Source organism: Mastigoproctus giganteus, chromosome 8 (assembly GCF_048544385.1).
Source record: "Mastigoproctus giganteus isolate SK-2022 chromosome 8, ASM4854438v1, whole genome shotgun sequence".
NCBI classification, from domain to species: domain Eukaryota; kingdom Metazoa; phylum Arthropoda; class Arachnida; order Uropygi; family Thelyphonidae; genus Mastigoproctus; species Mastigoproctus giganteus.
The window spans coordinates 126,797,987-126,812,965 of record NC_143582.1 but is presented as its reverse complement, the minus strand read 5'-3'; the positions used below and the strand labels follow the sequence as shown (position 1 = coordinate 126,812,965).

The following is a 14,979-nucleotide window of genomic DNA, read 5'->3' as shown; positions in this document are numbered from 1 at the left end:
AGGTGTTTAAGGCTTTGAATGGATTGAGTAAGCTCAATGCAGATGAAATCGTTTCTCTCACTCAGACTACACACACGAGGAGAAAAATTCAAATTGAGGAAGGATGGGTTCCGGATATATGTGTGAAAGTTCGCCTTAAGCCAACAGGTTGCTGATTGTTGGAACAAACTTCCATCTAGTAGTTGTAGAAGTGGATAGTTTGAATAAATTCAGGGAAGAATTAAATAGCTATTAGAAGGAATGGACAAGTAATATGGGAAGTTTTTTGTTTTATTTGGCTGATGCATATGCAGCATCAGCCAAATAAAGCTCCTCTCCTTTTTGCCAGCCTTTTCACTATACTTGCTAATGTTGTTATTTATAAGTGTGTATCTGTTAGATATGTGCTCTAAATACTGATCTGCGTCTTGAAATTCCAAGTCATAATTCATGTTCATTATGTCCGATGGAAGGAGATGGTCGAGCCATGAAAGTTGAAAAATGGTTAACCTTTTGTGACGGGCCGAACTGATATTATCACCTTCGATGATGATATAAAGCTGTTCACTGCTATCAACCCTGGAGACACTGCTGACTACACAAATGTCTTAATCGTACAGAAAATCCAGAACCTCGAGGCCTTCCTCTCCGGTTTCGGCCTTCACATCAATCCTGAGAAGTCGAAACAGTTGACTTTCTCGCTCAAACGGAACCCAACAATGGTGCAACCCAATATAAGATGATCCACGATTTCTGCTGTTCAGCAACACACCGATCTGGGTGTTATTTTTGACCAGAAGCTCTCCTTTCTACCACACATAGACCACCTGCAAAAAAAATTCTGTTGACTCTGGTGGATGCTTAAGCAATAACTTATGCATGTCCATGACCAGACTGTTGAGTGCAGGTATATTAAGACATGTGTCTATCCGGTCATTCTTTATGGAGCAGAAGTCTGGACCTCAACTGCCGCAATGCATCTGAGACAGATTTTTGTAGGCGAATTTTGGCTATTGCAGTGGGCCATATGGAAATTTTGGCTTCTCCCCTGCACCAAGGACCACCTAGATGGCAGAAGCTGTAAACATCAGACGTCTTCCTGCTATTATCCATGAGAGAAGACTCGTCTTTGCTGTAAAAATGATGGTTGGCATTATTTTGGACCCAGACTTCTGGGCTAACTGCGGTTGGAGAATCCCAGTCCCAAGCCTTCGGCCAATCCAGTCCTTCAAGCCACCCCAAACTGGTTAAAGTTATCTGATCGGTTCTTACCCGTGCAAATGCTGCAGTACATATACTCCTTGGATGGCGACCTCTACAAGTTCGCATTGGATAAAAAAATACAGGCAGAACTTACTCCATCCACTTCCTTCTCAGGACCATGTCACAGGACATTAGAACCTGCTCCCAAGGACCTGTCCATCCCTCTCTACATTGTTCCAACTTTCTGCTCCTGCTTAGATGACTCCAGCACTGTAAAAGGACTGCTCCCTGGAGAATAATTTAACATGATAACATGCTGTAGCCGATCGGGCTAGCCAGGTGGGTAAAGTGCCTGCCTGGCAACCCAAAGGTCGCGGGTTCGATTCCCGCCTCGGGCTTGGATCAAAGTACTGCAAAAACCTTGGGAGGTGCATTATGGCCACAGAAGCCTATGCGCCAACAACTACCAAAAAAAAAAAAAAAAAAATAACATGCTGTTGTGTATATATGTTCATATGTAAATTTTTCATTTGCTTTCCTACACTTGTATAATTAGTAATATTATTATTTTTTTCTCCTATCTCATCCTTGTTTATTACATTGTATTAGCCTTTACTGTAATATTGTATTAGCCTTTGTAACCTTGTATTAACCTTTACTGTAAACCTCTGGTTTGTAGCCGTGAAGGGATTGTGTACGGCATGTGCGTTTTGTATGCAATAAAGAGTTCTTCTTCTTCATACTAGAATGCACCTATTGGTTTCTATATGTCTTAAATCAAATCTGTGGAACAGATTTGATTTAAGACATATAGAAACTGACCTTAACCAGAATTTCCTTTAATGTTTTGTTTACATGCTCCACCATCCCTTTTCTCTGTGGATGGAATGGGGTGGTAAAGACCTTAATTTTCAGAACCTTGCATAAGAAGAGTTAGGTCCTCTATCAGGTAACAGAGTATGAGGGGTCCACGTGTACAAATAATATCATCTACCAAGATTCGAGCTATTATTTCACATCTCTGATCAGGAATTGGAAATGTCTCAGTCTAGAAAAATCAGAATGAAACAATTTCCTTTTGATGTTTGAGACAATGGCCCACAATCTCCACGGCTACAGGTTGGAAGCTTCTGTTCAGCAACATTACAGGCTATAGAAGAGCTCTTCGCCTGAATACACCTCTTGGCTGATGTTGGTGACAAGCCTTTACATAACTGACTACATCCTGATACAGGAAGTCATCGACTTACGACCTATGCACTTTACGACTGATTGACTTATGACTGCTACTGCATCTCACACTGCGTTTCAGTCTGAACTGAGCATACATACAAGATTGTTGCTAGGAAGAATGCTATATGCAAGTCAACCCCCCTCTCTTAATGCAGTACTCTCAGATTTTTCTACTACACTCACACGCCCTATCCGTGTGGTCCCCGTAGCCCCGAAGCCTAATGGGAACAGTTGTGTGTGTAGCGTCAGCCCACTGCCCAGTAACATGTGTTTGGCGCGGATAAGCTAGTCTTAATCCGTTTAGTCAGCTTTGCCATCACAGTCGAACAAAACATCTTACCGATGTATGTATGTCGTGATTCACGCTTCTCAATCTCTGTTTGCATACATATTACATTCACTATTTTTGTTTAAGTTATATTTGTGTTACAATTAGCATTTTTTAAAAACCTCTAAACATGTCAACCAAGAGGAAAGTGCCTTTGTCTACTCCTAGACCTGTCAAGAAAGAAAGAAAGAAAGAAAGGCCATTGATTTAGACACAAAATTGAAAGTGATCAAGCAGAATGAAGAAGGAAAGAAGGTGAATGCGATCGCACATTATTTTAAGTTATCTCATTCTACAGTGTCAACGATTTTGAAAGACAAAGAAAGGATTCGTGAAGTTGTTAAAGGTTCGGCACCCATGCGAGCAACAGTGATAACGAAACAACGTACAGGGCCCCATCCATGAAATGGAAAAATTGTTTCTTTGGATGGAAGATCAGATACAGAAGCGAACACCCTTAAGCCTTCTTACAGTGCAGTCGAAGGCTAGAAATCTCTTTCAGATGCTGAAGAAACGTACCAGAAAAGATTACACTCAGACATTTATAGCAAGTACAGGATGGTTCAAAAGATTCAAAAGAAGCTCAAGAGTTTGTTAAAAGTCTGGATGAAATAATTACGGAAGGAGGGTATCAACCAGAGCAGCTTTTCAATGTGGATGAGACTGGATTGTTGTGGAAAAGGATGCCAGAATGCACTTACATTCACCAAGAAGCCAAAAGCATGCCTGGTTTTAAGGCACTTAAAGATAGGCTGACTTTGCTCCTTGGCGGGAACATCGCAAATTTTAAACTGAAGTCTTTTTTTAATTTATCATTCTGAAAATCCCCGTGCGTTTAAGAATGTAAACAAGCACACTCTGCCTGTATACTTCCGTTCAAACCGAAAAGCCTGGATGACTCAAACATTGTTTGAAGACTGGTTTCTAAATTGTTTTGTACCTCAAGTTCGTGAAGAAAGAAATTCCTTTCAAAATTATATTAATCTTAGATAATTCACCTGGCCATCCACCTCACCTAGACCACCTCCATCCAGATGTAAAAGTTGTTTATTTGCCGCCAAATACAACTCTACTCATTCAGCCTATGGACCAAGGGGCGATTGCCACATTTAAGGCGCACTATCTTCGAACCACTTTCGCCCAAGCTACAGCCGCAACAGATGCCAACCCAGAACTGTCTTTGCGAAAGTTTTGGAAACAGTACGATATTTATAAATGCATCAAAAATATTGCGGCCACGTGGGAGGCTGTGACAAAGAAATGCATGAATGGAATCTGGAAAAACTGTGTCCAGCGTTTTGTTAATACTATTGATGAATTTGATAGTGAACATGAACTTGAAATGGTTACGGAAAATATTGTAACACTGGCAAATGGACTTTCTTTAGAGATTGAAGTGGAAGATGTTGAGGAGCTGCTAGAGCAAGAATCTGGAGAACTTACAAATGAAGAACTTATTGCTTTGGAAGAAGAAAGAATGGCTGAAGAAGAAAGGATGGAAGAAGAGAAAAATGAAGATTAGGAAGAACCAGAAAGAAAATTCACCACTAGAGGGTTATCTGAAGTTTTTTCTCTACTAAATAAACTTCTTACACATTTTGAGGAAATGGACCCAAACATCGAATGATTTGCAGGGATTGAACGAATGGTACAAGATGCTTTTTGGCCATACCGTGAAATTTACGAGCAGAAAAGGAAATGAACAATTCAGACAAAAATCACCATGTTTATGAGAAAAACAACTCCCACTACATCAAGTGGCGGCATTGATGACCCGCAGCCAAGCACGAGTGGTCAGTAAAATATTTCTTATCTATTTTCTACATATGTTTTGTTAAGATAAAATATTTTTTTAGGTTTTATACAGTACTTGATATCTTTTTCATAATATTTTTTTATTTTTGTAAATAGTAAACCAATTGTGTTGTACACAGTGTCTGATTTACCTAAACTGGTCCAACTTATGTTCAGATCGCTTTACGACCAGTCGGTTGGAACCTAACATGGTCGTAAGTCGACGACTACCTGTACATATTTTTCCATATGTATCTCTGACCAACTCTAGCAGATGTTTTGTCTGTATCAAGATGTCCACCCAAATTACTGTTACATATATCCATAGGATCCAAGGATGCATCTTATGAGGTGCAATGATGGATCAGTGGTCCTGGCCTTATCAAGCTTGCATCTCAAAACCTTCTTCTAGTCTAAATATATGCCTGAGTAGTTGTGATTTTGCTTCAGTCTGGTATAATATTGAGTTTAGGTTCATCTTGTTCCTTAATCAATCTAACAAGATTCCACTCATCAACATGACAAACAGAAAAATTCTTCACTGGAGATGGGAGGTCAATCTCCAAAATTTGTGTTGTTAAGGTTTCTGCATCACCTTAACCACATTATCATCAGCCAGTATTAGAAGTTTGTTTGTTTGTTATTTGGTTTTTAGGAGCATTAGCAACTAAGACCATATTGCTCCGGGGATATGCGGTGGTCATTCCCTGACCTTTCCGCATCCTCCGTATTTGGTGGTCACGGGCTCGAACCCTGGCCTAATCAAGAAGCGTATGCTACGCACTGCCGTTCCTGCTCACCTGGCTACGGAGGCGCCCAGTATTAGAAGTATACACTCCCACCTTCACAGGATAATAAAAAGTTATCCTATGATGGTTGGGAGTGCCCATTCCCTCCCATCAATTTAACCTTCTATCAAGATAGTCTACCCAACTCTTGGTCTTGTTGTTTTGGTTTTTAGGAGCATTAGCAACTAAGGCCATATTGCTCGGGGATATGCAGTGGTCATTCCCTGACCCTTCCGCATCTTCCGTATTTGATGGTGACGGGCTCGAACCCCAGTCTAATCAAGAAGTGTGTGCTACGCACTACTGCTCCTTCCCAGATGGCTACAGAGGCGTCTCTCTTGGTCTTGTCTTGTCTGCTTGCATCAGAAGTCCAATAAACATAGCTTACTCATAATGATATCATAGCCCAAATGCTTAAATCTATCCATCACATAGATGAAAAAGTTGAAGCATTCTTGAGGAAACAAGGACACCTTGATCAGCCTGTCCACAACTATGACATTTGATGGTGTTAACAGCTTTAGTGAAGTTGCAAGGAGTGTATCATCACAACTATTCTTTTATCTTATCATACAGTTGTTTAGAGATAAAACAAACACCAGAGCCTATATCTAGCAATGTGATGACTACCATACTAGAAATTACCACATTATTGTTACTGGATACACCTGGGTGATTCACCAATGAATGTAGCAAGCATTACTAGTTTCCCTTCAGCACTATTTTGCAGTTCACTGGGCCCTTGTAGAAGGAGAGGTGGTAATGCTAACTGTAGAACAGATTTTGGTAATGAGTTTCGTGCTGATTGAAAGAACCAATTTTCAGACCCACCATAAGCAGGACAGTTTTAGAAGTTTGTCCTGACACAGTACATCTGTAACAAACTACGGGTTCTTTCCTATGTTTCCTTTGTTCTTACGATGAGAATACTGTGCACCTATATTCTGAGCAGTACATGGTAACTGCAAACTTGAAGGATTAACAACAACGGGAGAGATCAAATTAAGATGCATGGTGCCCAGTAATTATTGTTGTAAAGACTGCATTTGCATCACTGCTGTCATTCCATAATCTCTGAGAATTCTGTTGCTCTGTTACCTTTCGCAATTGATAAGGGATTTCAGCTAGTTATTTACTGTCAGGACTATCTACGACACCTTCCTTGTGGTCACTCTTGAGAGACTCATTAAAGTAGCAGAATTCCATCTCTTTAATTTCCTTAGTTTTTTCTAAAGCAGGATCAATTGTCATAATATTATTTTTGATTATGGACAATTTAGTATCCTCTAAAGTTCCTAGTAAAACTATGTAGAATTTGAGCCTCTTGATGAAATCTTGTTCAATTTCCCTCAACGGTACCACATTTAAAAAAAAAAAAAAAACATATTTATCCTGTTTACAAACTGAGCTGTGTCTTCTCCTGATTTCTGATGTAAAGAGAAAACACAGGTAATAAGTATGCTAGTCTCCTCCGTTGAAAACTCAACAATTCTTAATCTGTCTACTTCAGAAAAAAAATTTATATAACTGGGTATTCAGGATTTTCCACAAAAAATAATGGAATGAAGAGCCTGGGTTGTAATTCTGAATAGTAATGGCAGACTTAGTACCAGTAACATACAAATCATTTGCATTTTCGGCACTGTTGATATGCTGTGGAAAAGGCCATTTTAATAAACTGAAAAATTATCACATAGAAAAATCTTTTTTCTCTAATTCCTTAATCCTTCAGAAAAATTGAGCAAAACAGCCTATAAAATACAAGTGAACAAACAATCTTGTTGACCGTGCCATAATATTCTATGTGAACTACAAGTAACAAAGGTTCCAGTTTATCCCCTTTAAAAATTAGGTCAGTCTCCTATGTTTTCTATATTTTAAACCAATGAGAAGTTTCTGGAAGCTCAGTGAACAACGCCACACAAAATAAGAGAAAGGATATAATTTTCATAACTAAGGAATTACATGTAATAAGAATATAACTCCCCTTCACAAACTAAGTTCCATTTCTCATCAGTATAATTACAATGGTCAAGTGGAGGGAGCATTACCTCTCTCTCCCTCCCTCCCTCCCTCCCTCCCTCTCTCTCTCTCTCTCTCTGAGAAAGTTGAATTGCCTACACAAGTTCAACTAGCTGAGAGAGTGGTAATGTTGCAGTTATAGTGGGAAAAAAAAAATAAATAAAGTGGTTAGTGAAAAACAATAAAGCACAAACTTAAAATTTCCAAGCTTTATTCTTTTTTATTTATCAACTTTAATTAATTAACAGATTAATTAGTTTCAAATTTTATGGTAGGATGCAAAATGTTCCATTATATAATAGCAGCACAAATTGAAAGATATAAATAGTAAACTACACAAGAAAACTTAACTGTGTCAGGAGTGTTGTCATTAAAACGAGTGAATTCAAACTCATGGCTAGGACAACTAGTACAACTGAAACACAGAATTCGTGCAGTGAGAGTTAGCTGGGAGCAAAGGTATAATGAGAGTGGGAGTAATCCATAGACCAAAATATTGTGAAGAATATGAGCATATTTTACGTGCAGATGGAATGGGCATGCAAATGTGAATGTCCGAGCATAGGTGACTTCAATGTTTCTCTAATTGATTGGAATAAGTGGAAGGGAAACTCACCATGGGGAACAAAATTTTTTAAACAAACTAGATTATTATTTGTATGAGCATGTTAGAGTAAATAATATGGACAAAAATATTCTAGATCTCATCATTATTCAAGGATCACATGATATCACAGAGCTTGCTGTACAGGAATCATTGGCAGGTAGTGATCGTGCAGTTGTTAGCTGGAAGGTGAAGAAAGATGTTGAAGTAGTTAAAGGTAAAGGAATAGGTTTTAATTTCAGAAAAGGAGACTATGTCAGTTTAAGGCACTACATGGCATCTATTAATTGTGCAGAGAGAAGGCAAATACATTAGAATTATGGAATATTTTCAAAGTTATAATCACAGAAGCTATAAACACATATATACCATTAAGAAAATATAGCACGAAGAGGATGCTTAGATGGAGAATGTGGAGTTGGCTAGTTTAACAGAGCAGAAAGGCAGCATGAAAAAGTTCTAACATAATTATAGAAACAGTAAAAAGCTTCACTGTTTCTATTAGATAGCGTAGTATTGACATTTAATTTAATTTAATTTATTGATCTTATTAATTTAAAATATCATGCCCCAAACTAGAGCAGCAAAGCAACAGGCACAAAGTGGCAGGAGTGCTGTGACTCGGGGGAGAACTGAGGGGGGCGATTCTCCAATGCATCACAGCCTAAAAAAATGTGCAACTTGTGAAATGTTTGCCGAACTATCTGGAACGGTACATGATATTGCCATGGGGGATGTCTTTGTGTGTGCGCGATGTAAGGAGTGTAAGGAAATCAGGCGACAACTCAGCGTTGTTATGGGCCTATATGAGAGTTTGAAGGACAGGGTGGATGCCCTCGAAAGATCTAAATTGAGGGGCCTATCAGGCTCTCAGCTGCCCACATCAACGCCAGAGCTTGCACTTGGTCATCACGCAACACAGCGGCAACCCCCAAGGCAGAATGCGCTGGTCCCATAGGAACTAGTAGTTGTTGGTGATTCTATTGTCAGGGAGACGGGAAATATATTGTGTAAAAAGGATAGGTGGAACAGGACCAGGGTATGTCTGCCAGGGGCAAAGGTTGATGACGTTGTAGAGCAGATATCATCTTTTAGGGGCACAAAAGGTGATATAGTTGTACACGTTGGCACTAATGATATTAAGAGTAGGAGACCAGCAGAATTACTTAACAAGTACAGGTCACTGATTGAAAAAAGCCGTGAATTAGGGCTGAATTTGAAATTGTCTGCAATTCTGCCCAGACATGATAGGAGGGAGCATATGATGAGAGCCTTGTCGATCAGTTCGGCTCTGGAAAGATTGTGCAAGGCTCAAGGGATAGAATTTTATTCAGCCTGGACTGTACTTGTTAACAGGAGAGACTGCTTCTACAGGGATGGGATACACTTAAATAGAAAGGGTGCAAGAATATTTGCTGATGCTATCGAGGCAGTGTTAGGTGGGTCGGAAAACTGATAGCTTGGGGGAGGGGTACAAGGACTAATAGTTTAACAGTAGCCATAGGCAGAGATGAAGGTGATTCTTGCACAACTTCTATTAGAATAAGTAGCGACCTGGAGCGAGGGGTGTTGGGGGTTTCAGGGACGGATGGCAGTCATCGTGAAACAGATGGGTATATGGGATGTGTTAGAGTAACTAAGAATAAGAATAGGTGCATGTATACTTGCATGTATACTAATGCTAGAAGAATAGTAAATAAATTTGATGAATTTGAAGTGTTGGTCAAGACATCAAAGGCGGATATTGTAGGGATATCAGAGACGTGGTGTCACATAGATATAAGGAATGCTGAACTGGATTTTGGGGAGTACAATGTGCACATAAAGGATAGACAGGATAGAAAGGGAGGAGGTGTTATTCTGTTAATAAAGAAAAACATAAAATCAAAAGAAGTGCATCCAGTTGATATAGATGAACAGTGCACTGTTGAGTCAGTTTGGTGTGGCATAAGCACTGTGAAAGCAAAAATATGAGTAAGAGTGTGTTATAGGCCTAATGACTTGAATGAGTACAATGAACAATTGTATAGAGAAATAGAGTGGGCTAGTATATCGGAATGTCTTATAATGGGGAATTTTAACTTCCCAGATATTGACTGGAACTTGTGGGTTGGGCACTGACACACTAGTCACACTTTTGTGGATTTATTGGATGATTGTTTTCTGCAGCAGCATGTTCAAGAGGCAACCAGAGAAAGTAATACTCTTGATCTGGTTATCAGCAGTGATCATTCATGTATTAGGAATTTGCAGATAAAAGAACCACTAGGTGGCAGTGATCACAGTGTACTGACGTGGGATTTACTTAAAGATTTAATTACCATCAGGGGTAAAGGAAAGGGTTTTTGCTTCCGTAAAGGCGAGTACAGTGGTCTCCGACAGTTTTTAAATTCTGTACAGTGGGATCAACTGACGATGTTACCAACAGTAAATTCTAAGTGGGAAGCATCCAAGGAATTAATCGTGGAAGCTACTAAAAGTTTCATAGTTTCTATTAAGAAATATTGTTCAAGGTTTAGGCCTAAATGGTTGTCAAATGAACTAATGACACTCGTAACAGAGAAGAAAAATGCATGGGATGCATATAAATTATCAAGCGACTCAGAAGCCTATGGCAGATATAAGTTAATCTGTAATCAGGTGACAAAGGAGGTTCGGTAGGTGAAGGCAGATTACGAGAAATCCTTGGCAAAAGATGCTAAGAAAACAGCAAGGATTTCTTTACTTATAAACTCTAAAAGGAAGGGGATGAATCTGATTGGTCCACTTGACATCGATGGTTCGACTGTTGATTATCCTGCTCAGATAGCAAACAAACTGAATGAGTATTTTGCATCTACATTCACACGTGAGGAATTATTAAGGTTTGAAAATGGCAGAAGGTTATCAAATTGTAGCAAGATACTTAATGATTTTGTAATAACTGAGAGCAAAGTGGAAGAGAAATTGTTGAAGTTAAACGTAAGAAAAGCACCTGGGGTGGATGGGATCTATCCAGTTATATTAAAGGAGGCGGCAAAGCAACTAAGCAAACCCTTAGCCATAATGAGAGCATGCTTGGACTCAGGGGAGGTTCCCACGGACTGGAGATGTGCAAATGTATCCCCAATTCACAAAGGGGGATCGAAGGGTGACATGAGTAATTACAGACCAGTTAGTTTAACTTCTGTTCCGGGTAAAATAATGGAGTCGCTGGTTAAAGATGCATTGCAGGATCATCTAGACAAGACTGCAGCAATAATTCAGACACAAAATGGGTTTGTTAAGGGAAAGTCTTTTCTGACAAATTTGATAGGATATTATGATGTGGTTACAAAGGAATTGGATGCAAAAAATAATTTTGATATCATATATTTGGATTTCAGGAAAGCTTTTGACACTGTTGCGCATGGAGGACTATTGTACAAATTGAAGCAGTATGGTATTAAGGGTAAGTTGCTACAATGGATAAAAGGATGGTTAAGTGCGAGAAGACAGAGGGTGGTAATCAATGGGTGCTGCTCTTCTTGGACTAATGTTATTAGTGGAGTCCCACAGGGTTCGGTGTTAGGTCCACTGTTGTTTTGTATATTTATCAATGATATTGATGAAGGTATATCAGGCTTAATGTCGAAGTTTGCAGATGATACAAAGGTTGGCAGGGTTGTTAATGACAGTAATGGCAGTGTGCTACTGCAACAGGATCGAGATAATTTGGGCAGATGGGCTAAGAAGTGGCAACTGAAGTTTAACTTTGACAAATGCAATGTACTGCATATGGGTAGAAGTAACCCCAGAGAAACGTACCAACTGTGTGGTACTACACTTAAGGTGGTAGAAAATGAAAAAGACCTGGGAGTAATTGTGCAGGCAGATATGAAGTTTTCTGAGCAATGCAGACAGGCTGCCAGGGCAGGTCATGGGGTTTTGTCAATGATATATAGGAATTTTGCTAGCAGGGAAAAGGAGGTGATTATCCCTCTGTATAAGGCAATGGTCAGGCCACGCCTTGAGTACTGCGTACAGATCTGGAGGCCTCATTTTTGGAAGGATGTAGATTTACTTGAGCATGTACAGAGAAGGGCAACAAGATTGGTGAGGGGAATGAAGGGATCCTCTTACCAAGAGAGGCTTGAGTTCTGCAAATTGCAGTGGCTGGAGACTAGGCACCTGCGCGGTGATCTGACTGAGGTATATAAGGCCTTGAATGGGTTGAGCACGCTGAATTCTGATGGGATCCTTCCACTTGTTCAGATTACGAACCTAAGGGGGCATAAATTCAAATTAAGAAAAGACAGATGTAGAATAGATGTGTGGAAATTTGCCTTTAGCCAGCGGGTGGTTAATTGCTGGAATAAACTTCCATCTGTCGTTGTGGAAGTTGATAGGTTGAATAAATTTAAGGAGGAACTGGACAGGCATTTGGAGGGAATGGTGTGATTTTTTTTTTTTTTTTTTTTGTTGGCTGATGCTGCATAAGCTCATACATTTGCTTTCTTGCATCACATGCCACTACTACTACTACATGGCATGGAAAAGTACTGAAGCCTACAACAGCTACAAGTTGATCTATAATAGTGCCACATAAGGTCAGGAAGGCCAAGGCTGAGTATGGTAAAGCACTGGCTAAGAGAGCAAAGCTTTTGATATGGCTCCACATGAAAGACTGCTGTACAAATTGGAGCAGTGTCACATTAGAGGCAAGTTACTGCATAAAGGGATGACTGAGTGGCAGGAGATAGAGAGTAGTTACTAATGGCCACTTCTTTTCATGAGACTGTGTTATCAGTAGAGTCCCTCAAAGTGTCCTTTACTGTTTTCAATATTTATTAAGACATTGGTGAAGGCCTATAAGTTTAATGTCCAAGTCTGCTGACGATAAAAAGGTAGGCAGAGTAGTAAATGAGAGCAATCGGGATACGTTGTTCCAACAAGACCTGGATGAATCAGGCTGAAAAGTGATAACTGAAATTTAGAATTGATAAATAATTCAAGCTACTGCATTTGGATAGCAATATAGTACCTTGCATTAACCTCAACTAGGTGGTCCCATGTGTTAGGTGTTAGAGAATAAAAAAAAAAAAAAGGGTAACTGTACAGTTCAAAATGAAGTTCTCTGAGCATGCAGATAGACTGCTAGGTTAGCTCATGGGATTCTGTCACTAACATACAGGAATTTTGCCAAAGAGGTGATTATGCCCTTTTATAACATAAGGTTAGGCCACATCTTAAGTACTACATATAGGCTTAGAAGCTTCAGTTTAAGTTGGACATGGATCTGTAGGAATGGGTGCATAGAAGAAAAATAAGATTGATCAGGGGCACAAAAGAGTACTCTTAACAAGAAAGAGTTGAATTCTGTAAATTACACTGTCTGGACACTACCTGTGAGGAGATCTAAGGCAAAGTGTTTAAAGCTTTAAATGGATTGAGTAAACTAGATGGCGATTGTAGCTTACTCTTTCTCAGACAACAAACACAAGGGGGCATATATTTAAATTGAGAATAAAAGACTAATGTATTTTGACTTCATTTGATTTGCTCTCAAGCTGGAGTGTAACTGATTGTTGGAATAAACTTCCATATGGTGTTGTGGACAGTTTGAATAAATTTAAAGAATGATTAAGCAACTTATAGGAATGGGCAAACAAAGTGTGTGGGTTTCTTTTTTTTGGCTGTGCTGTATAAGCTTCCTTCCTTCCTTCCTGCCATTCAGACAGAGTCCACAAGATCAATGGGACCATGCATAGCCTTAACAAATAGACTGCCACACCAGACAGTAACGTTTTGTTAGCCCAACTCTCAATTGATGATGTTATATTCTCAGTGTTAAGTTTTCTCCAGTGCAAACTAAAAAAATTTCATTAAGTTAAAATCAGACCTGATGTAACCGAGTGATAAATGCAGGAGTGCAGTAGGCCACTAGAGGTATAAACTTTTTTTTTTTCCCCCCCAGGTATGATAACAATGCTTTGCTTATTCAACATGCAAACAGCTCCATTATAACTTTAGTCATGGACAAAGGCTCTCAGCTCAGAGAACTACAAGCATCTGGCAACAGTTACACAGCTGTATTAGTCAAAATTTGTCATTAAATGCATACCACAACTAACATGGCAAAATATGTCTTTCATTTAATGCCAGTCATATAATAAAATTATGTAAACCATGTCACTAAATTACCTTCTGATTTTGCATTTGGGAAAAGTTTAGTCCATGGAACTTTAGGTTTCTTGGGCAAAGACTGTAAATATGTTCTTGCCTGGTAAAATACATGAAATAATAGAATATGATTTTATTAAAAATTTATTTAAGAACTTGATAATATCTTAGTAACAAATTTTTCATTTAATTAAAAAAAAAAAAATATATATATATATAAGAAGTATAGGCTGGATTGTATTAAAGCCTCTCTTATACAATATAACTTCTCCAATTGGACTACATACAGTTTTTACAATCTGTATTCTTCTTTTAGGATATATTTTTTCAGCTAGATATTTCAAGTGATTTCATATTTCAAGTTGCTCGGTACAGTTTACAGATGGTTACTGAGACGGTTACTTCGAAGGCATTGCATATGCATTTTCTATTCGTTTTGATGCATTATGACATGCCATTTGGTTTTAGATATATGAATTTGACCCAATTTCATTTCATATACTCCTTTTACAAGTTTGGACTCAGTAGTTTTTTATTGCTTTTTTTCTAATACTGTTCTCAATACCTTTTGAAATTGCTACCTACTCTTTCATTTTTGGAGTATCACATTCCTGTCTTCCATGTATCTATTTATTAATGTTTATCGATTTAGATATGTTTTCTCCTCGTCAACACTTTTAGCATTTCTCTATATACTTACTTTTCAAAACAATTATAGAGGTCACTAATTGTCAATTTTTCGCAGCTCTCTCTCTCACATCAGCTTTATCACTATAAATTAATTTGAGCGCTAAGAATTGTTCATATATACTATTGCATTAGTTACAGCTATCGACTCAACCGTATATGTTTGCACTGTCATTTCCCCCCTTCGTTTTGCTACTACA

At 38.7% G+C, this 14,979-nt stretch overlaps 1 protein-coding gene across 1 annotated transcript in view; it reads right to left on the bottom strand.

The window, feature by feature from the left end:
• Positions 1-14,979, bottom strand: part of LOC150081813 (mitogen-activated protein kinase 1-like) — a 262,012-nt gene that overhangs the window by 98,348 nt on the left and 148,685 nt on the right. Inside the window, exon 8 of the mRNA XM_090379718.1 lies at positions 14,114-14,192. Within this exon, the coding sequence (XP_090235844.1) occupies positions 14,114-14,192 (79 nt within the window). The remainder of the gene's footprint in view (positions 1-14,113; positions 14,193-14,979) is intronic.